Source organism: Phyllobates terribilis, unplaced genomic scaffold, assembly GCF_046119375.1.
Source record: "Phyllobates terribilis strain yellow unplaced genomic scaffold, ASM4611937v1 Scaffold_9__5_contigs__length_417890890, whole genome shotgun sequence".
Classification (NCBI taxonomy): domain Eukaryota; kingdom Metazoa; phylum Chordata; class Amphibia; order Anura; family Dendrobatidae; genus Phyllobates; species Phyllobates terribilis.
In genome coordinates this window covers 58,786,343-58,809,611 of record NW_027362769.1, presented here as the reverse complement: position 1 = coordinate 58,809,611, position 23,269 = coordinate 58,786,343, and the positions used below count along the sequence as shown (strand labels likewise).

Here is a 23,269-nt window from a genome sequence, read left to right as displayed (position 1 = left end):
AGACCTGGGACCAGAGAATATATATGAGTTTATACATACTCCCGGTCAGAGCCTGTCAAGTGGGCGTGGCTTCTAGTCAGCCACGCCCACTGGCCGGCTGTGTCACTGGATTAGGCACGGCCTTGCTCAATACAAGTGTATGGAGCAAGGCCATTCCCACTTAACAGACTCTGGCCGGGGGTATGTACAGTACAGACCAAAAGTTTGGACACACCTCATTTAAAGATTTTTCTGTACTTTCATGACTATGAAAATTGTACATTCACACTGAAGGCATCAAAACTATGAATTAACACATGTGGAATTATATACTTAACAAAAAAGTGTGAAACAACTGAAAATATGTCTTTTATTCTTGGTTCTTCAAAGTAGCCACCTTTTGCTTTGATCACTGCTTTGCACACTCTTGGTATTCTCTTGATGAGCTTCAAGAGGTAGTCACCGGAAATGGTTTTCACTTCACAGGTGTGCCCTGTCAGGTTTAATAAGTGGGATTTCTTGCCTTATAAATGTGGTTGGGACCATCAGTTGTGCAGAAGTCTGGTGGATACACAGCTGATAGTCCTACTGAATAGACTGTTAGCTGCTTTTTTCTTGCCATAATACAAATTCTAGCAGGCTATTCAGTAGGACTATCAGCTGTGTATCCACGTGACTTCTGCACAACACAACGGATGGTCAAAACCCCATTTATAAGGCAAGAAATCCCACTTATTAAACCTCTCTTTAAATGAGCAGGTGTGTTCAAACTTTTGGTCTATACTGTATAACGCAGATATATCCTCTGGTCCCGGGTGTAAACTGGTGAATTCCCGCAGTGCACAGTGCATGTCCTGGGGGGATTCATAAGTCTGCAGTCTAAGTCTAAGTGACTGTAGACTTATCGATTTGGACCAGACAGCCCCTTTAAATAAACCGTATGGACGCAGTGGACAAGAGGACACCTCTGGCCTCTAAATAGATCACCAATCACTGCAAAGGTTCAACCCCCACATTGATAATAATTAGATTAGTTTTGTTGTACTATATTCTAATTATTATTGATGTGGGGGGTTGAACCTTTGCAGTGATTGGGGCTCTGTTGTGAACCGCACTACATAAGGACGGCCCCGTGTTTTTCACCTATACTTGACAAAGACCCACACAGGGTCGAAACGTTGTGTGTTTTGGGATGGCAGAATAACCACCTCTTTTGCAACTGAACACCCTGGCACGGACGCTGTCTTTTACTTTTGTATGCTGATATTTCCTCGAATGGGTTTCTTGAGGATTATGGACGTGCGTCCCTTCCAGTGAGTGCTGCTGACCACCATCTTTTCTGAACTTCTGGCCTCTTTCTGGTAAATGTGGGGGGCTAATGTGAACACTAAAATATATACTGGAATTTTTTAAAGGCATATACTTTTTGCTAAGTGTATGAATGCATTATGCTCACATCCTTATGGTTCCACATTGTAGATATAGGAAGCTAGTCAAGCTCGCCAACAAGGATACTTTTTAAATCTAGACATCTGTAGATGACATTACTAACTATAGAATGAAATTGCATCAATAAAGTGTTTTTTGCAACTTGTATCAGTGGGCTTCATCAGTGAGCTATGCTGGACAATAACTAGAAACGTGAGTATTTTTTTTCGTGGCCTTATTTTTAAAGGGGAACTACGAGGAAATAAATAAAATATTCACATGGAAATACCTTCATTAAACTATAAAGCTGACATCCATTGTGCTGTTTCTCACCCTGATGGTATCTGCTGTTCTCAGGTTTTGCTCCTTGGTTCTCCACCTCCTATTCAGGGGCATTATATCACAGACCAGGGGGTGAGGCCGGCTCCTGGCTTCTACTATTAGCCAACCCTCGATCACATCCTTTCTTGCAGTCTGAGATCAGGGGACATGTCCGGCTATGGTACAGGTCATGTGTATTCTGGCTTTGCTTTGTGTGCCCTCTTGCCCCCTTCCACTCAGGATCTGTTCCTGCTAGTTCACTCCTTCAGATTCACAGGTGGCTCCAGGAAAATATCTGAATCTCTTCTGGGACATCTTTCCTACTCTCCCCCCTGCTGCTGCTGCAGAGGAATACACAGGAGCTGTAATTTGGCAGGTCCTGTGTGTGAACACCCCTTTATTTCAACAGTTCCTTCCATGCAGTTTATCAGGGGGGATGGCTGTTACTAGAAGCCAGGAGCGGGCCACGTTCCCTAATCTGTGGTGTAACGTCCCCAAGGGAAGGGCAAGCACTAAGGAGCAAAACCAGCTTCACAGGGAATAGCAGATACTATGGAAAATCACACAATGGATGCCAGCTTCATCTGTTCTAAAAGAAAATCCAAACAGCAATCAGCACGTCACTCCTTGTGGTGCACGTGGAAATAAGATACATATACAGGTGCTTCTCACAAAATTAGAAATATCATCAAAAAGTTAATTTATTTCAGTTCTTCAATACAAAAAGTGAAACTCATATATAGAGTCATTACAAACAGAGTGATCTATTCCAAGTGTTTATTTCTGTTAATGTTGATGATTATGGCTTACAGCCAATGAAAACACAAAGTCATTATCTCCGTAAATTAGAATAATTAGAATACAGCTTGAAAAATTATTTTAAACTCCGAAATGTTATCCTACTGAAATGTATGTTCAGTAAATGCACTCAATACTTGGTCGGGTCTCCTTTTGCATCAATTACTGCATCAATGCTTCGTGGCATGGAGGCGATCAGCCTGTGGCACTGCTGAGGTGTTATGGAAGCCCAGGTTGCTTTGATAGCAGCCTTCAGCTCGTCTGCATTGTTGGGTCTGGTGTCTCTCATCTTCCTCTTGACAATACCCCATAGATTCTCTATAATAGATTCTCTATGGGGTTAAGGTCAGGCGAGTTTGCTGGCCAATCAAGCAAAGTGATACTGTTGTTTTTAAACCAGGTATTGGTACTTTTGGCAGTGTGAACAGGTGCCAAGTCCTGCTGGAGAATGACATTTCCATCTCCAAAAAGCTTGTCGGCAGAGGGAAGCATGAAGTGCTCTAAAATTCCCTGGTAGACAGCTGCGCTGACTTTGGTCTTGATAAAACACAGTGGACCTACACCAGCAGATGACATGACTCCTCAAACCATCACTGATTGTGGAAACTTCACACTAGACCTCCAGCAGCTTGGATTGTGTGCCTCTCCACTCTTCCTCCAGACTCTGGGACCTTGATTTCCAAACGAAAATTGGAACTCTAGGACCTTGTGGACTGTGTCAGTGACTGCCTTCTGGACATCTGTCAAGTCAGCAGTCTTTCCCATGATTGTGGAGCAACCAAGAGAATCACTGAACTTTAGGTCCAGTTATCGTCGTAATAGATATAGATGTATAAAAAAAACCTTTATTAAGATATTGGTTACAGAAACATACCAAGCACAAGAGTGCCCATATTCAGTTAAATCACAAAAATCAGTGAAAATTAGTGCATCAGTTATAAATTCAAGACAATAAATTTATATATATAATATAATATATATGACCACCAGAGTATACAGAACATTCAGACTTATATTAGTACCATATATCAATGAAAGAACAAGGCACCATTAGCAGATGCACCCTGAAAGGTGTGAGAAACCCACTGGTTAAACTAGGTAATGTATTGAGATAATATATGATGATCATGAATACCAGGAAGGTTGTATCAAGGGATGTATAGACCAAACAGTAAATGAATAAAGAAATGTCCGTTATGGAGCCCCCCCCAATGTGGGGAAAGGAAAGACGTTGTGTCTGTTATACAGAATCTTAGCAAGCAATAAGGTTGGAGGAACTGTAGTATACCTGGTGATCGGTCCTGAAACTGAATATGGGCACTCTTGTGCTTGGTATGTTTCTGTAACCAATATCTTAATAAAGGTTTTTTTATACATCTATATCTATTACGACGATAATTGGACCTAAAGTTCGGTGATTCTCTTGGTTGCTGTGTGTTTTAACCGAATGGTCTGCCATTTGTCCATATAGCACACAATCCTGATATAATGGGTATTTTATACTGACCATACTGGTCTTTGATGAAAACCCCTAAATACATGTGGCTATATCCGTAGTGTCTTTTTGGCCCATGATTGTGGAGCCTACTGAAACAGACTAAGGGACCTTTTTAAACGGAAGCCTTTGCAGGTGTTTTTTGTTAATTATTCTAATTTACTGAGATAATGACTTTTGTGTTTTCATTGGTTGTAAGCCATAATCATTAACATTAACAGAAATAAACACTTGAAATAGATCACTCTGTAATGACTCTTGATAATGAGTTTCACTTTTTGTATTGAAGTACTGAAATAATTAATTAACTTTTTAATGATATTCTAATTTTGTGAGAATCACCTGTACGTGAACGCCCGGCACTCGCATAAATAACATCGATCTTGATTTCTTTTATTCAGAACCTGTATGAACGTTCCAGCTCTTCACAAGCTTTCAACAGCCGTGATTGAGGAGCTGGAACGTTCATACAGGTTCTGAATAAAAGAATCAAGAGTCACGTTATGTGTGAGTGCCAGGAGTTCTTCACTCTTATTTTATAAAGTCATTTCCATGTGAATACTTTTTTTTTTTTCTATATAGATCCTTTGCCATATATCCAATATAATCTAATAGATCCAAAAAGTTCAATACATTTTGGCAGAGTACTCCTGCAATCATAGCCTGTCACACCCCCAAAAAGGTCCACTGTTAGGGGGTCATGACTTGTATCCACATGAGCTTTTTTTTTTTTGTTATGCCCCATGTCTTATTCCTGTTGCATAATGTTTCTATATGTACACAAATTTCTACCCCATATTATTTATTTTATTTTTTTCATTCACCGTCTTAAAACTTACTCGTTATTAAAAAAAAAAAAAAAAAAAAAAAGAAAAAGTCAAACAATTGGGTCATAAAACTCGAAATAATGTGAATCAATAAGGAATCTTTCATTGCAGTTATGTAGATAAATATCTTGACACTGTATAAATGAGAGAAAATAATAATCTTGCATATAACGGTGTGTCTTGAATATCCTCATGCTGTTTTTGATTACAGTCCCGGGTGGGTCTTCCCGAAGTACTAATTGGCATTCTGCCAGCAGCCGGAGGAACACAACGCCTACCCCGGTTAATTGGTGTTCCTGCAGCTCTAGATGTGATTGTACGAGGTGATTATTTTTTATTTATGCATAAAATAGAAATATAAAATCCTGGAGAAAAAAAATGTATCGTACTGCAAGCTGAAAAATGTGGATAAAATTGTGCTATCTCTGCATGGAATGGGCTCAGGAGCTAAGCCTTCTCCTGGCAGTGCGGGGTCCATGCAGTGTTACATAGCCAGAACCTAATCGCTAGCTTCCATCACATCAATTTTACTTTTTAAATGCCACTGTCCGGGGTAACTGCGACATTTACCATAAGTCTTCAACATGGCAGCTGTCACTTCTACCGGCAACTTTTGCAATGAGATTGCCGGGTTCCAATTAGTTTTCATTTTAAGCTTAGGGAATTCTGAAGACCCCTGGTCTACCATGTGAGATCTGCTATGAAGACCATCCTGTGGCTTGGCTTCATATCTATTTCACAATACACTGCAATACTACAGTATTGCCTTTTATTGCATAGGTGATCAAGAGATCGCAGGTTCAAGTCCCCTTAAGGGGCTCTTGTAAAATGATTAAAAAATATATAGAAAACACATTTATATAACTTTAAATTACCTTCCTTTTTCCTGAATTTAAAATAACCTATTTGGTATTGCTACTTAATAATATATAAAAGTATTTCTCCTATATGGTGAACGCTAAAACTGGGGAAAAAAATCAAAACAGAGTTGGCGTTTCTTGATCACTGCAATTCCTACCAAAAATATGCAATCAAAAGAACATATATACTTCAAAATTGGTATCAATAAAGATGTCCGCTTTATGTCCAAAAAAACAAGCTCTCTCAGGTTTATTGAAACAATTTTTTTTCCACATGAATAAAATAAAAAAAAAAATGCAAATTTGGTATCTCCGTAATTCTACTGACCTATGAAATCATGTTGCCCGGTAATTTTTACCGCACAATGAATGCTGTAAAAACAAAACCCAGAAAACAATCGCAACAACTTATCCTGAAAATATTATGCCCTAATACGCCTAGGTCAACAGAAAAAGTTATGGGTCTTGGAAGAAGGAGGGAGAAACTAAAGAGCAAAAATAGACAGATCTTTATGAAGTGGTTGTAATAATGGTGGACAACCCCTTTAAATACTATATTCCGCATTGTAAAATAAAAATAAATACTTGTCTATTGCAACAACGTCATTGAATGGGTCTCCCAAGGGTCGCGTCAGCACTTGCTAATAGCATGCAGTTCTCAATCTTCCTTCAGACATCCGAGGTTCCTCCAAAGAAAGTGTGAGAACTGCAGCCCATTATCAGCCACATGAGACTGACCGAATGGTTTTTAAGTGGATAATTAGACATATTCTTTAAGTTCTTCTAATTATTAAAAAAAATTACATATAGAAAGTTTTTTTTTTTTTTAAACCAAAAATGAGTCGATCAATTCTAAATCGAGGCGAACAATGCTATAACCTAGATTTGCTGTTGACCCATATATGTTGACACTTTGACCTTGACATGGGTTAGCTACTGGCTTACATGTACATTAAAGAGATTGCTATAACTGAAAGAATCTCCTGGACTAATTAGTACTTTGTATTTTTTGTTTTCAGGAAGACATGTCCCTGCCACTGAGGCATTACAGATTGGGATTGTTGATGAAGTGGTACAGGGGAATGTTGTTAATGCAGCAATACAGTTGGCACGGAAGGTAATAGGTAAGCAAATACATGGTTTGAGTTTCTGAGTGTCGAACTTCATTAAGATAAGCATATTTGTATTGGCAGATTTTTGAGGTTACATTTCTTGGGTTGCAGCATGCAGACCTTTTTTGTTCTTGAGTCACATACTGTCCCACTGTCGTGACCTCATCCACTGATGGGCTGCAGTGTTCATAGGCAGCACAGTTTTTCTCTGAAGGAACTAACAGATATGTGGAGGCTGCAGTCAATCATGGGCTACGGAGTGCTGGGAGACACCGCACCGAGAGTTACGTGAGCGCTGGAAGACGTAGAACGGCGCTGGTGTGAAAGGTGTGTGTTTTTTATTTTATGTGGGGCATTTTAAGTGGCTGTCCAGTAGTGTAAACCCCTTCAAGGGCAGAGACAGACTGCCGTATAACTCATGCGAGGATTGCATCTCACTGAACGGACTGGCAGGCAGTTCTCCTGACCTGAGCATGACCGCGTGATGGATTTCTATGCAGCTGTCATGGTCTGGTCAGGAGAGGTGCCGGCCAGTACATGGTTTACGATGCAATCCTCACACGAGAAATAAGGCCGTCTGTTTCTGCCCTAAGGGGGTTCTCTGGTTTCAGAAAACCTCTGTCTCTGGCCACTGCTCCTGGTGTCTGTTATTGTCTTTAGCACTGACATTACATCGATGGCACTGCAGCCAATCGGCGAGCTCAGCGGCTCTGCCCCAGTACCCGGCACATACCTCTTAGAGCCGCTGAGCTTACTGATTGCAGCGCTGGCAATGTGACGTCAGAGCTGCAGACGATAACAGGCACACGGTACAATGGCGGATACTCAGCGCTGGATCCGGGAAGGTGAGGAAAGCTCAGTTTTCTTGTGGGTTTTTTTTTTTTCTGAATTCGAAAAACAATTTCCCTTTATTAAAACTTTTATTTTTGAAATGAACTATACATTATAAGCATGTATATGTTATTGAAGTCACACCTTTGCTATAAAACTTCTAGTGTGAGTTGTTTGTGACTTATGCCCTGAAAGCACAAATTGCTTATCTCAACACAAAAGTACTTTGCTTTAGTGTAATAAACTGTATCACTAGACTGTACAAATACGGTATGAGCAATAGATCTGCAGCATTGGGGTTCAGAATACTCATTATGTTCAGCTTCATATTTATGTCAAGTAGTGTCTATCATCTGATCCTGAATAAGGAGCTAACAAACTCTCTAGCCGCCTGCACATTTCACCTTCAGATCTGCAAAGGTAAAATCAGCAGCGGAATACGGAAGTAAATATGTGGATGAGATTTTAACACCTTTTTCAACATTGAAATTGACTTGCATCTTAAAATCTGCAGAATATCAATTTCTTTAGCAGATTGACATGTATCAGAGATCCTGATACATGCTGCCCTGGGATTGGCATATATCAGACGCTGCTAGTATGACCTAAACCAGGCATGTTTGACTCTGAAACGCTGCTGCATTTAGAGAAAAGCATGCTCTTAAAGCCACCAGGGGACAGAGACCGCACTGTAGACTAGTCAGACAGGTGGGTCCCCGCGACATCTCCCCACTCACTGCCCTGGATTTACAGGTCTCTGCCTATGTGTGTGTACATGAAGCAAAGACTGGGGAACAAAAAAGCACATTAGGGTCTCATCTGATGATCTAAGTCACTAAGGTGAAGGAGGTGCTCAACTGGTTTGGTGGTGTGATACACAACGATTGATGGGATTCAGAATTGTCAGCTGATGCAGCCCCACGGAAAAGGAAGCCGGTAAAGTGCCAAGAAGGAATAAGTGAATCCTCTGCGCTGCTGATAAAAAAAAAAAAAAAAAAAAAAAAGCAGATTCCAGGAGACAGGATTGGCATTGATGCAGTTTTTTTATTAATGCGTTTCGAAGTCATCCGACTTGATCAGTTTGTGTTTTTTTCTGATGAAGGCAGGTGGCTTTGAAACCCCTTGATATGAATCCTGTCTCCTGGAATCTCCCTTTTGGATTTTTATAAGCAGCGCAGAGGATCCACTTATTCCTTCTTGGCACTTTACATGTGCATACAGGCAGTGACCTGTCAATCCAGGGCAGCGGGCGGGGACCCACCTGTCCAACTTGTCTACAGCACAGTTTCTGTCCCCGGTGGCTTTAAAAGCATCTTTTTCTCTAAAATGCCACAGCCTTTGAGTCAAACATACCTGACTGAGTTCATACTGTAAGTGCTTGATACATGCTTCCCAGCAGTACATTGCATACACCCAATAATGATGTAAAAAAAGCTGCAGATTGTTCTGCAAAAAAAACAAGTCACCATTGTATATGTTAAGATACACATCTGCAATAAATCCTCAAATTCAAATGGTTAAAGTCTTTTTCCTACATGTTACTTATGCCCTGAATGCACAAATTGCTCATCACAGCACTAAAGTACTTTGGTTTCTTGTGATGTCCTTGCACAGTCAAATAATATAGGTTGAGTAAGCACATTTCATGTGTAGCATTTGGGGGTTATTGGTAAAGTTATAATATTGTTGCTGTCAGTGCAAAATTATTTATATTTAAAAACAATGGTGAATTTGTGCCTCCTTATCATTCAAAGTCATAGATTGTAGCTTGCGAGCAGGACCCTCACTCCTTTTGATATCCGAGTTATGCTTATGCTGTAATGTCTTTAGTGTCTGTACATGTCCCCTCTAAAATTGTAAAGGGTTGTGGAATATGTTTGGCGCTATAAAAATTATTATTATACATAAAGCAATAAATAATATGTATCCCTAAAGGGAGCCCATTAAATATACAACTGTCTCTGCAAAAAAAAAAAACCTTCATAGAATATGTACTGTATATGTGTTTTAAAGTGTGCCTGTCATTACATCAAGTTATCAATTGAATGCATAGACTTTGTAGCACTGGTTCTTCTAATGGTATCAGACTGGTTTTGGAGCACATCAGCTTAACAATTACCAGCGATCCATTGTCTTTCAGCGGGAGGTTACCAAGCCTGTCATAACTATACTTTCTGCATCTTCTTTGGCCAATGGCCAATGAGATTGCACCACCTCCATTGTTTTGATATTCTTATATGTGACTTTTAAAAAAAGAGAGAGATGGAGTTGACAGACACCATCATAATGAGATGGAGAGGAGAGATCGAACTGACAGCATAGTGAGAGACAAAGACGAGATTAACCTGAGACACCAGCATAAATGATTGAGTAGTGTCCCCTAGTCGATCGAGTTCAGTTACAGCCCCATCTGTATGTGCATATTCTTCTTTGTGGTACTAGAATCAGGATTCTGTACGGACCATGCAATCTTCCTTGAATTACTGCTATAAGAAGCTGACATCTGTATGGGGAAGAAAACAAAATTGAATATTTGCTGATGATGCTGCAGCAGAGGTGGAGGATAGTGATTTTTATGGCAGTATTAGGGGAGGGATGGTGGATAGACTGGCATGAAATGGAGATACTGAGGTTTGACCTGTCGTACAGTATGTAGGCCACATCAAAGTCCTTTTGCTATAATCCTTCTCTGCTTCTAGAGATGGATGTGACCTAACAGGCAGGAGACAAGTTGAGTAGAATGGAGACCTCTAGTAGCTGCCACTTTAGGGCACTTTATTTACAATTTTTCTATTTCGTACATTGGCTACTAAATGGCATTTATTGAAACAACCGTGACAATTTGAGCTACAACTTGTGCCTCAAAAAGCCAGCCAAAATATAGCTTTGTCAACAGGAAAAACTATAACAAAGTTTTCACTCTTGAAATGAGTCAATGAAAATAAAATTGCTTGGTCCTGATGGCCAAAAATAGTCCAATCTTCAATGAGTTAAATGGATGTCCATTAGTTTTGAAAGGTTTATTGTTTGTATGGATAAAAAAAGAAATTACTTACTACTGCAATACCCCCCGCCGCTCCAGACCGGTCACTCTGTTGGGACTAGAAATGATGACATTTTGATTACCAGTCACCTTATGGCTGAAGCCATTGATTAGCTGCAGGGTCAGGTGCCTGGTGGTCAATATGTTGGCACTTCCAGTCCTGGCAGAAGCCATCATTGGTTGGAAGCCCCTATCGGCTTAGTTGTTGGTTGTTCTCACCATAGCAACAGAAGTAAGTTACAGCTGCAATTAAAATTATTCAACACCCATAACAGATTAGGTTTTAAAAGCAAAATTTACAAACTTTCTTTTGGTTGTAATAAAAAAACAATTTATATTGTTCTTTGTTAATCACAATTAATATAACAAGGTTTTTTTTTCCAAATTTAGAACAAAATGCCATTAATGAATACAGCAGCCTCAGAATTCTGCATTCCTTTATGACGAGTTCTTAGTACTTAGTAGAGCACCTTTGGCTGTTATAACCTGCTGCACACCCTGATGCATAGCCAGACACCAGCTTCTGGCAGCGTCCCTGAGAATTGCAGCCCATTCCTCATATGCAATGACCTCCACTTCACTAATATTCTTGGGTCTGTGTGCTGCAACAACATTTTTCAAACCCCACCAAACATTTTCTATGGTGTTCAAACCTGCTGATTGTGACAGATATTCCAGAACTTCTTCTGCAACAAGCCTTGGCGGCCATTGAGATGTCCTTTTGTATCGTTGTCTTTTAGGAAGGTCCAGTGATGCCCAAGCTTCAGCTTCATCACATAAGACATGACATTTTCTTCTGGGATTTTATGAAACATGATTGAATCCAACTTGCCACCACACGCTGCAGTTTTCAAGTGAAAAGGGAAGCAAAGCAACCAGAACATTACCAAACCAGGGCCATGCTTCACTGTAGGCATCACAGAGCCCCTTCCATGCTTCACTGTATGCAGGGTGTTCTTTTTAGCTTGTGATTCACAGAACAGTATCTAGAAACTTCTGTGGCTTATTGTTATGGTTTTGAGTATATTGAAGATGACTTTTCCGGTGCTTTTGGGTCAGAAGAAGTCTACATCTTGGAATTTGGGCATAGTCGTTAGTATTCAGCATGCATCTTACTGTGCAAACTGAAATCTCCGTTTCTGCTGTCACCAAATTTTGCTACAGGTCTTTTGCAGTCAAGTGAAGGTTTTTGAACATGTCTCCTCAGGAATTTGGTGGCAGCTTATTTATTTTTATTTTTTTCTACCACATCCAGGTTATCTAGACAATGTTCCTTTTACTTGCTTCCAGTTGTATCTGTAGGAACAGTCAATACTTTTACTATCTTTTTGTATTGTTTCCTTGTTTGTGCAAAGCAGTGATCTCCTCTCTTTTTGAACCACTCACTTGACAAACTGAGAATATTAGGGAACGGAAGGCCATTGAACATGTGGAATGGGTGAAGGTTCCTCAAGAATGCTGCCAGAAGCTGGTGTCTGGCTACCATGTTATCAGCCGGTCAAAGGGTTCTTTCTCTAAGTGCTAAAGATGCTTGTCATTGGGGTTGAATAATTATGACAGATTCCCATTAATCTGCAGTTTCAGGACTATCAACTCCCCTAAACAGATTATATTGTCATGTAGCTATTTGAAAGATAAGACAATGTGTACATTAAAAAAAAAATAAAAAAAATCTGCTGCTCCAAAACCTAAAAAAAAAAATCCACATTTTAATCCGCACACAAATTAAACTGAAGTGCTCTGGGAATGAGCAGTCATGAGAAATCTAGTAAAGAAACACTGAAAATCAGACTGGAAGTGCACTTGGGTGTGTCACTATTCCTTTCTAGGGCATTGACACGCCCCCAGTACACTCCTCACCTGATTTGCATATGGCTTCTATGCTAGATTTTTCATGACTGGCACATCAAGTCTTTACTAAAAAGGTATCACTTTTATAGGGATGTCTAGTGCCTATACATCTAGAATGCTGCTTCCATATGTAAAAAACGTGCTGACAACTTCCTTTTACGGTGCATCATCCCTTTTTAAAATGTTTTGCATGTATAATTATGTTTTTGTAATGGATTCCCACTTCTGATATACAAGTAAAAACCTATTTGTTTGTGCATCTTGTCCGTACAATTCTAGATGCAAAAGGTCAACTTTGCTTCTATCTATGGAAAGTTAATGATTTAAGAATGAGCCCTCATTATGTTAAATGTTATGAAATCCTTAATCTATGAAGTAGAACGAGCCCTTGACCTAGTGCAACTATAAAAGATCATTAAACATCAACAGACAGTTTAATAGCATACCCTCATTAGCAAACATAAGCCTTATATCAGCTGGATCTGGCGGCACATAGCATTATGGAATTTTTTGTGTGGTTCTGCTGTTCCCAGTTTCTTATTTAAAAAAAAAAGAGCATTTTTCATAGAAAAAAGTGTGTTTTATGGTGTGTTTTTTTTTTTCCTATTAAAAAAAATGCTTCTTTTCGACACTAGTGATGGAAACTAGATAGGCAGGGTATCCTACTATCCAATCCTGACTTCTCCCTACCTCTGCTCCTACATACACATGGTATGTTTTTCAACTAACTACTACACCCCACTCTTATTTATGACCTTGTTTACTTGACCCTTGAATATCCAGCATCTGGTTTAGCCTTAATCAGCTGATCAAGATGAGCACAGAACACCCCCCTCTGGTTCACACCTGAATGCATTCTGTAGCAAATATATTGTGATCTATTTATCTGCAATGACTTTACTCTGCGTCCATCGCCTTAAGTGTCCATGCTGAAGTGTGAGAATTATGAATTATATCTGAACTGAACCTGAAGGGAACTGAAGGTAACTGGATACTTGGACACTGTAAACAATGTTTTTGTTTGTTTTCCCTCTCACCCCTTTAATCCTTCACTTTTTACAACCACCCTTAATCCCTACACCTAGTAAGGAACTGGTCATCTCTCCATTCATCTCAACACCTCTTCAGAACTATTCCTCAACATTCAATCCTGTGTCTCTAAGCACAGACAGCCACCTCATGCTCTCTCCTGCTCCCACGTACTAACACTTTCTCTTCTCCTCCTCACTGCTGGCGATATCTCCCCAAATCCTGGCCTTACTCATCATATCCCCACAGTCACTTCCACCTCCTATCCATGATCTGTCACACACTCTTGCAACCCTTTTAACCTTATAATGCTGGTAATGGAGAAACAAATGGGTTAATTCTGTGCTGCCATGTAGAAAGGATGGATGTGATCGAGGTTGTCCTGAGGAAGAAGTTTGTACACTTTGAAACGCGTTGACTAAATAAACCACTTGCACCGGATTGGCATCCCTCATCCTTTCTACATGGCCGCGCAGAGTTAACCCATTTGTTGCTCCATTACCTGCATTTTCAACCCCTCGTGGGTATGCAGCAGCCTAAGCGTTATTAGTGGTTGTGTGCACACAACCCGAACAGGTGAGCACTAATAAGTTATTTTCTCAATAGTGTTACCCACATAAGACCCTATTTTTGCGCTTTGTGTCTTTCCAGTTTTCTTGACTTGCTTCTAACCTTATACACATCTTCCCAGCCCCCTCTTCCCCAGTCCCTCTAACAGGAGCTCTATGGAACGTTTGCTCCGTCTGCTACAAACTTTCCTACGTCCATGATCTTTTCATCACTAACAAACTTTCCTTCCTCGGCATCACCGAAACCTGGCTAACCCCCTCTGACACAGCGTCTCCAGATGCACATTCGTACGGTGGATTCCATCTTTCTCACACACCCCTCCCCATTGGCAATCATGGTGGAGTAGTAGGTGTTCTCCTGTCAGATACCTGCTCCTTCACCCAAATCCCACTGCCACCCTCCGTTACACTCCCCTCTTTTGAGGAGCACTGCTTGTGCATCTACTCCCCCTCCAATCTCCAACCGGCTGTCATTTACCGCCCCCCAGGGCCAGCCACCACCTTCTTTGACCACTTCACCCCCTGCCTACTTCATTTCCTTTTCACTGACATCCCCACTTTCATCATGGGTGACTTCAACATCCCCATTGACACTTCCCTCTCTGCTGTCTCTAAGCCTCTATCCCTCACTATCCCTTCGGCCTTGTTCAATGGTCTTCCACAGCCACTCACAAAGATGGCCACACTCTGGACCTCAGCTTCACCCGCCTCTTTTCCCTGTCTAACCGCTCTAACTTACCTCTCCCTCTTTCTGACCACAACCTACTTACATTCTCTACCCTCTCCTCTCCAGGGCCACAATCCCCACTGCAAAAACTTGCACACCCTCGCAGAAATCTTAAACATCTTGACCTACACTCACTCTCTGAATCCCTCTTCCCTCTTACAGACATTAGTTCCTTACATGATGCAGATGTTGCTGCTGCTTTATACAACAGCTGCAGCTCTCAATTCGGTCGCCCCCTCACACATACTAAAGCTTGCACCATCACACCAACCTAACTAAAGAACTGTGATGGGCCTCCAGGGTTGCTGAGCGTAGATGGAAAAGATCCCACTCCAGTGAACACTTCATTGCATTCAAACAGTCCCTCACCACCTTCAAGTCCACACTCACGGCAGCAAAATAAACATACTTCTCATCTCTCATATCCTCCCTGGCTCACAACCCTAAACAGCTCTTCCACACCAGCGCCTCCTCCCTCTCCTCTCCTCTCATCCCAGCCGAAGACTTTGCCTCATTCTTCAAGCAGAAGAATGACACCATCAGACAAAGCTTTTGCCTAAAGTCCCCACAGTCCCTCCTCACATCTGTTCAATCCTCCTCCTCCAAAAGCAGCTTCTCCACCATTACAGAAGATCAACTTTCCTCTTTACTCTCCAAATCATACCTCACCACCTGTGAACTTGACCCAATCCCGTTCCCACCTCATCCCCAACCTTACCACAGTCTTCATCCCAACCCTAACCCACTTTTTCAACCTGTCACTAACAACTGGTGTCTTCCCCACATGCTTCGATCACACCTATCCTCAAAAAGCCCTCCCTTGACCCATCCTCTCTAACTAGCTATCGCCCCATATCACTTCTCCCCTATGCCTCAAAACTACTGGAACTACATGTCCACTTTGAACTGTCCTCCTACTGTCTCTTTGACCGCCTCCTATCTGGCTTCTGACTGCACCATTCTACTGAAACTGCCCTGACTAAAGTCACCAACAACCTACTAACTGCCAAATCAAAGCGGCGCTACTCTTTCCTCCTCCTCCTCCTCCCGGACCTGTCATCTGCCTTTGACACAGTGGACCATTCCCTCTTATTACAGACTCTCTCATCTCTCGGCATCAGAGACTTGGCCTTATCTTTGATCGCCTCATACCTAACAGACAGGACATTCAGTATCTCTCACTCTCACACCACCTCCTCCCGCCCCCTATCTGTCGGTGTCTCCCAAGGTTCAGTTTTAGGACCGCTGCTCTTCTCCATCTACACCTTCGGCCTGCGACAGCTCATAGAGTCTCACGGCTTTCAGTATCACCTCTATGCTGATGACACACAAATCTACCTCTCTGGACCCGATATGTCCTCTCTACTAACCAGAATCCCACAATGTCTGTCTGCCATTTCATCCTTCTCCTCTGCTAGATTACTAAATCTTAACATGGATAAAACAGAATTCATCATTTTTCCACCATCTCATTCAACCCCCCCCCCCCCCCCATATCCAACCTATCAAAGTCAATGGTTGTCCACTCTCCCCAGTCCCGCAAGCTCGCTGCCTTGGGGTAACCCTGGACTCTAATCTCTCCTTCAAACCACATATCAAAGCCCTTTCCACTTCCTGCCATCTCCAACTCAAAAATATCTCCCGGATCCGCACATTCCTCAACCACAATTCTGCAAAAACATTAGTGCACGCCCTCATCATCTCCTGCCTCGACTACTGCATCCTCCTGCTTTGTGGCCTCCCCTTCTAACACACTCGCACCCCTCCAATCTATCCTAAAACTCCGCTGCCCGACTAATCCACCTGTCTCCCGTCCCCCACCCCCCTGCTATTCCCCGGCCTCTCCTCTCTGTCAATTTCTTCACTGGCTCCCCATTGCCCAGAGACTCCAGTTCAAAACCCTAACCATGGCATAGAAAGCCATCCACAACCTGTCTCCTCCATACATCTGTGACCTAGTCTCCCGGTACTTACCTGCACGCAACCTCCGATCCTCACAAGATCTCCTTCTCTATTTCCCTCTTATCTCCTCTTCCCACAATCGCATACAATATTTTTCCCGTGCATCCCACCTACTTTGGAACTCTCTACCCTAACATTTCAGGCTCTCATCTACCGTGGAAACCTTCAAAAGGAAGCTGAAGACCCACCTCTTCCAACAAGCCTACAGCCTTCAGTAACCATCGCTTCATCATATTGCTGCACGACCAGCTTTACCCTCACCTACTGTATCCTTACCCATCCCTTGTAGACTGTGAGCCCTCACGGGCAGGGCAGTCTCTCCTCCTGTACCAGTCATAGTCAGGTTTTGCGCAAGATTATTGTAATTGTTTTGCTATGTATACCCCTTTTTCACATGTAAAGCGCCATGGAATAAATGGCACTATAATAATCAGTAGTCGTATGGAGCGCGTTTGCGTGATAGATGGATACTGTGTTTCTCGTTGACTATCTGGGTGGGTGTGGTGAAGCGTTTACCCTCCGATTGTATAAGATACCCATACACCTCCAGCACTTGTTGGCCGAGCACTTGTTCATCCACCACCTATTCCCACAACTCCCATACAAAAGAATGACATTTGGCCAAGCATGTTTGTGTTATCAAAGAGGATGGGGGAATAAGCTGCTTCCAGACACCTATCAGAGCAATTTATCTCCCATGAGAACAAAAAACATTTGTCGGAGGAGAGTTGGAAGACCCAAGCTTATTTTGTTAATGGTGGTTTTACATGGAACCTGTTATTAGATTTATGCTGCCCGAACCACGAGCAGCAGGAATCCGAGCCCGGCTTTGCAATTGTATCCAGGTATGGTTTTGGCCTCATTCACACGTCTGTATTTGGTAAGTATTTTGCATCCATCTTTGAGTGCCAAAGCCAGGAGTGGCAGAGAGAAACTATAATTGAAAAATTGACACGTGTTTGGAGACTCTCCTGGTTTTGGCATACAAACACTGATGTATGAATGAGGCCTTAGTCTAAAACACTGCAGTATTTTTTAGAGAAAGCATAGTATGAAACGCTGGCCGGCGACTGCAGGGAAAGACCTGACCAGTCCAAGGATGCCCCTTGGCTTCCCCCCTCCCCGCTGCAGTTGATTTACAGATATCTCCCTACTTAGACACATGGGAGAGACCAATCAATCCACTGTAGCGGGGCGGGGAGAAGTCACCCAGGGGCACATCAGACTGGTCAAGTCTTTCCCTATAGTCACCGGCCGGTTTTTCGTACAATGTTTTCTCTATCTGGATGCAGTTGTGCATCCGGGCTCTGATTCATGCGGCTTGTGATTCGGGCAGCATGAATTTAATGACCGATTAACTTTAAGGCTATTAAATAATTTCTGCTAAAATAAAGTGCTCACACCCTGGTTATTTGTCTTTGCAAGGAGTGTGCGTCTCTATCAGGATGGAAGCTCTCAACGCATGGTTTAGTGGTTTTCGCTTTGTTGATATTTGCTGGAAGAAGGGCCGAGCTCTATAAGGTCTCATTCACATGTCCGTGTTTAAACACGTACAAAAAAAAAAAATCCATCAGTGCATTGGATTCCTGTGTCCGTTTTTTACCATCAGTGTAATCAGTGTTTTACACAGATGGATAAAGAAATAAATAACAAAGCTTCTCCTATGCATTGCACTGTTAATCCCAGACAGCACACTGATGCCATCCACGGACATGTTTTTCACGGACCCATAGACTTTTATTAGTCCTTGTCATCCGTTCTGCCGGACAAAACACGGACATATGAGTAGCACCATAGATTTTAATTGGTACGTGTGGTATCCATGAAAAAAAAAAAAAGATACACTACGTATGTGCAACACAGACAGCTGAATGAGGCCTATCACAGCAGAGATGTATTGGGTGCAATACATTAGTGCAGGGATGGGCAATTAATTTTTCCGATAGGCCACATGAGAGACCGTGACTGTTGTGGAGGGCCAAACCAATAGGCTGAAATTAATTCTGCTCAATATGAATATCAACATATTAATTATAATTATTATATTAATATTAATTGTATGACTTAATATTAAGCAGAATGAATTATGCTGATATCCCCCTATATACCGTTTGAGCCCAAATACAGCACCTTCTATATATCGTATGAGCCCCACAGTGCCTTCCCATGTCCAGAATGAGCCCCACAGCGCCTTCCCAAGTCCAGTATGAGCCCCACAGCACCTTCCCATGTCCAGCATGAGAGCCCTACAGCGCCTTCCCATGTCCAGCATGAGAGCCCCACAGCTCCTTCCCATGTCCAGCATGAGAGCCCCACAGCTCCTTCCCATGTCCAGCATGAGAGCCCCACCTAGCCTCCTCATGTCCAGCATGAGAACCCCACAGCCTCCCCATGTCCAGCATGAGAGCCCCACACGGCTTCCCCATGTCCAGCATGAGAGCCCCACGCGGCCTCCCCATGTTCAGCATGAGAGCCCCACGCGGCCTCCCCATGTCCAGCATGAGAGCCCCACGCGGCCTCCCCATGTCCAGCATGAGAGCCCCACGCGGCCTCCCCATGTCCAGCATGAGAGCCCCACGCGGCCTCCCCATGTCCAGCATGAGAGCCTCACGCGGCCTCCCCATGTCCAGCATGAGAGCCCCACGCGGCCTCCCCATGTCCAGCATGAGAGCCCCACGCGGCCTCCCCATGTCCAGCATGAGAGCCCCACGCGACCTCCCCATGTCCAGCATGAGAGCCCCACGCGGCCTCCCCATGTCCAGCATGAGAGCCCCACCTAGCCTCCTCATGTCCAGCATGAGAACCCCACAGCCTCCCCATGTCCAGCATGAGAGCCCCACACGGCTTCCCCATGTCCAGCATGAGAGCCCCACGCGGCCTCCCCATGTTCCGCATGAGAGCCCCACGCGGCCTCCCCATGTCCAGCATGAGAGCCCCACGCGGCCTCCCCATGTTCAGCATGAGAGCCCCACGCGGCCTCCCCATGTTCAGCATGAGAGCCCCACGCGGCCTCCCCATGTCCAGCATGAGAGCCCCACGCGGCCTCCCCATGTCCAGCATGAGAGCCCCACGCGGCCTCCCCATGTCCAGCATGAGAGCCTCACGCGGCCTCCCCATGTCCAGCATGAGAGCCCCACGCGGCCTCCCCATGTCCAGCATGAGAGCCCCACGCGGCCTCCCCATGTCCAGCATGAGAGCCCCACGCGGCCTCCCCATGTCCAGCATGAGAGCCCCACGCGGCCTCCCCATGTCCAGCATGAGAGCCCCACGCGGCCTCCCCATGTCCAGCATGAGAGCCCCACGTGGCCTCCCCATGTCCAGCAACAGACCACCACACAGCCTCACCATGTCCAGCATGAGAACCCCACACAGCCTCCCCATGTCCAGCAACAGACCACCACAGTCTCCCCATGTCCAGCAACAGACACCCACAGCCTTCCCATGTCCAGCAACAGACCATCATAACCTCCCCATGTCCAGCAATAGACGACCATAGCCTCCCCATGTCCAGCAACAGACCACCCTAACCTCCCCATGTCCAGCAACAGACCACCCTAGCCTCCCCATGTCCAGCAACAGACCACCATAGCCTCGCCATGTCCAGCAACAGACCACCATAGCCTCGCCATGTCCAGCAACAGACCACCATAGCCTCGCCATGTCCAGCAACAGACCACCATAGCCTCCCCATGTCCAGCAACAGACCACCATAGCCTCGCCATGTCCAGCAACAGACCACCATAGCCTCGCCATGTCCAGCAACAGACCACCATAGCCTCGCCATGTCCAGCAACAGACCACCATAGCCTCGCCATGTCCAGCAACAGACCACCATAGCCTCCCCATGTCCAGCAACAGACCACCATAGCCTCGCCATGTCCAGCAACAGACCACCATAGCCTCGCCATGTCCAGCAACACACCACCATAGCCTCGCCATGTCCAGCAACAGACCACCATAGCCTCCCCATGTCCAGCAACAGACTCCCCATGTCCAGCAACAGACCACCATAGCCTCCCCATGTCCAGCAACAGACCACCATAGCCTCGCCATGTCCAGCAACAGACCACCATAGCCTCGCCATGTCCAGCAACAGACCACCATAGCCTCCGCATGTCCAGCAACAGACCACCATAGCCTCCGCATGTCCAGCAACAGACCACCATAGCCTCCCCATGTCCAGCAACAGACCACCATAGCCTCCCCATGTCCAGCAACAGACCATCATAGCCTCCCCATATCCAGCCAAACATCCCATACACATGAAAAAAAACACACATATTCACCTTGCTCCCGTTTTTCTGGCATTGTGCCTCTGATCCTGACTGTCTCCGGTGCGCTGACACGATGAAATTACGTCATTGTGTCAGCTGCCTCACACGCTGATTGGCAGAGGAAGGGGCCGGAGGCTCCTCCTCTACCAATGCAGTCAGCGGCTCAGCGCGGATGTAGACGGTGGTGACAGCGAGCGGGTGGGCACGGTGCGGTCCGTGGGCCACTGCTTCTGCCCTTCGGCTGTCTTGGTCCACGGGGCGGACTAGAACAGCCAGAGGGCCGCACTTTGCCCAGGTCTGCATTAGTGCATTTTGATAGAGTGAACTCACATAGGCCGTAATTTTACTACATAGCAATTTCAGTATACAACATTTTGATGCGAATTTGCCATAAAAGCACTGCAAAGGGTTAAATCTGTAATACTTTAAATACATATATATAATGTCGGAAGATATATACTGTATATAATTTTAATTTTCTGTTTCTAAATACTTTTAGTAAAATACTTTTAATTTTTACCAGATTGATAACTCTTTTTCATTCACTATAAATAAAGCTTAGAAATGCTGGTAAGAAAATTTTGGTTTTGTATTTCCACTAGGTGCCTACTGAGGGCAATGTTGGACCATCTTTGTCCAGCAGGTTGATGTGATGTGGAAAGTATTTTTCTTTTTCTTACACCTTTTTATGTACACAGTGAAATATTGGATTGTGTATCTAACGATAATTAATCCCACCTCTCTTTGCATTTCGATACTGTAACCTGCTCATGTATTAGAGAATTACACAACATATGCCTAATATTTCACCATATCTCCTTGCGTGCGCATCTACTCCCCCTCCGACCTCCAACTGGCTGTCATTTACCGCCCCCCAGGATCAGCCACCACCTTCCTAGACCATTTCACCACCTGGCTACTTCATTTCCTTTCCGCTGACATCCCCACGATCATCATGGGCGACTTCAACATCCCCATTGACACTTCTCTCTCAGCTGCCTCTAAGCTTCTATCCCTCACTTTTTCCTTCGGCCTTACTCAATGGTCTTCTACAGCCACTCACAAAGATGGCCACACTCTGGACCTCATCTTCACCTGCCTCTTTTGCCTGTCTAACCTCTCTAACTCACACCTCCCTCTTTCTGACCACAACCTACTTACATTCTCCACCCTCTCCTCTCCAGGGCAACAATCCCAACTCCACAAACTAGCATACCATCACAGAAACCTCAAAGACCTTGACCTACACTCACTCTCTGAATCCCTCTTCCCTCTTACAGACATCAGTTCCTTACATGACACAGATGTTGCTGCCGCATTATATAACACCACAAAAACTGCAGCTCTCAATTCAGTCACCCCCTCACAAATACCAAAGCTCGCGCAATCAACAGGCAACCCTGGCACACCAGCCTAACCAAGGAACTGCGACGGGCCTCCAGGGTTGCTGAGCTTAGATGGAAAAGGTCCCATTCCAATGAGTACTTCATCACATTCAAACAGTCCCTCACTACCTTCAAGTCCACAATCACTAAAGCAAAACAAATATACTTCTCATCTCTCATATCCTTCCTGTCTCTCCTCCGCCCCCCAGCACCTCCTCACTCTCCTCTCATCCCAGACGAAGACTTTGCCTCATTCTTCAAGCAGAAGATTGACACGATAAGACAGAGTTTTTGCCTAAAGTCCCCCCAGCCCCTCCTCACACCTACTCAATCCTCCTCCTCCAAAACCAGCTACTCCACCATTACGGAAGATCAACTTTCCTCTTTACTTTCCAAATCACACCTCTCCAAGTGTGAACTTGACCCAATCCCGTCCCACCTCATCCTCATCTTTACCACTATCTTCATCCCAACCCTAACCTACCTTTTCAACCTGTCACTAACAACTGGTGTCTTCCCCTCATGTTCCAAACATGCCTTTATCACACCCATCCTCAAAAAGCCCTCCCTTGACCCTTCCTCTCTGACTAGCTATCGCCCCATATCACTTCTCCCCTATGCCTCAAAACTACTGGAACAACATGTCCTATGTCCTCCCACCTCTCCTCCTACTGTCTCTCTTTGACCGCCTCAAATCTGGCTTCCGACTGCACCATTCTACTGAAACTGCCCTGACTAAAGTCACCAATGACCTACTAACCGCCAAATCCAAGCGACA

At 44.1% G+C, this 23,269-nt stretch overlaps 1 protein-coding gene across 1 annotated transcript in view; it reads left to right on the top strand.

The window, feature by feature from the left end:
• EHHADH (enoyl-CoA hydratase and 3-hydroxyacyl CoA dehydrogenase) overlaps positions 1-23,269 on the top strand; it is a 70,732-nt gene that overhangs the window by 5,719 nt on the left and 41,744 nt on the right. Inside the window, exons 4-5 of the mRNA XM_073646521.1 lie at positions 5,060-5,171; positions 6,728-6,832. Coding sequence (XP_073502622.1) covers positions 5,060-5,171; positions 6,728-6,832 — 217 coding nt within the window. The remainder of the gene's footprint in view (positions 1-5,059; positions 5,172-6,727; positions 6,833-23,269) is intronic.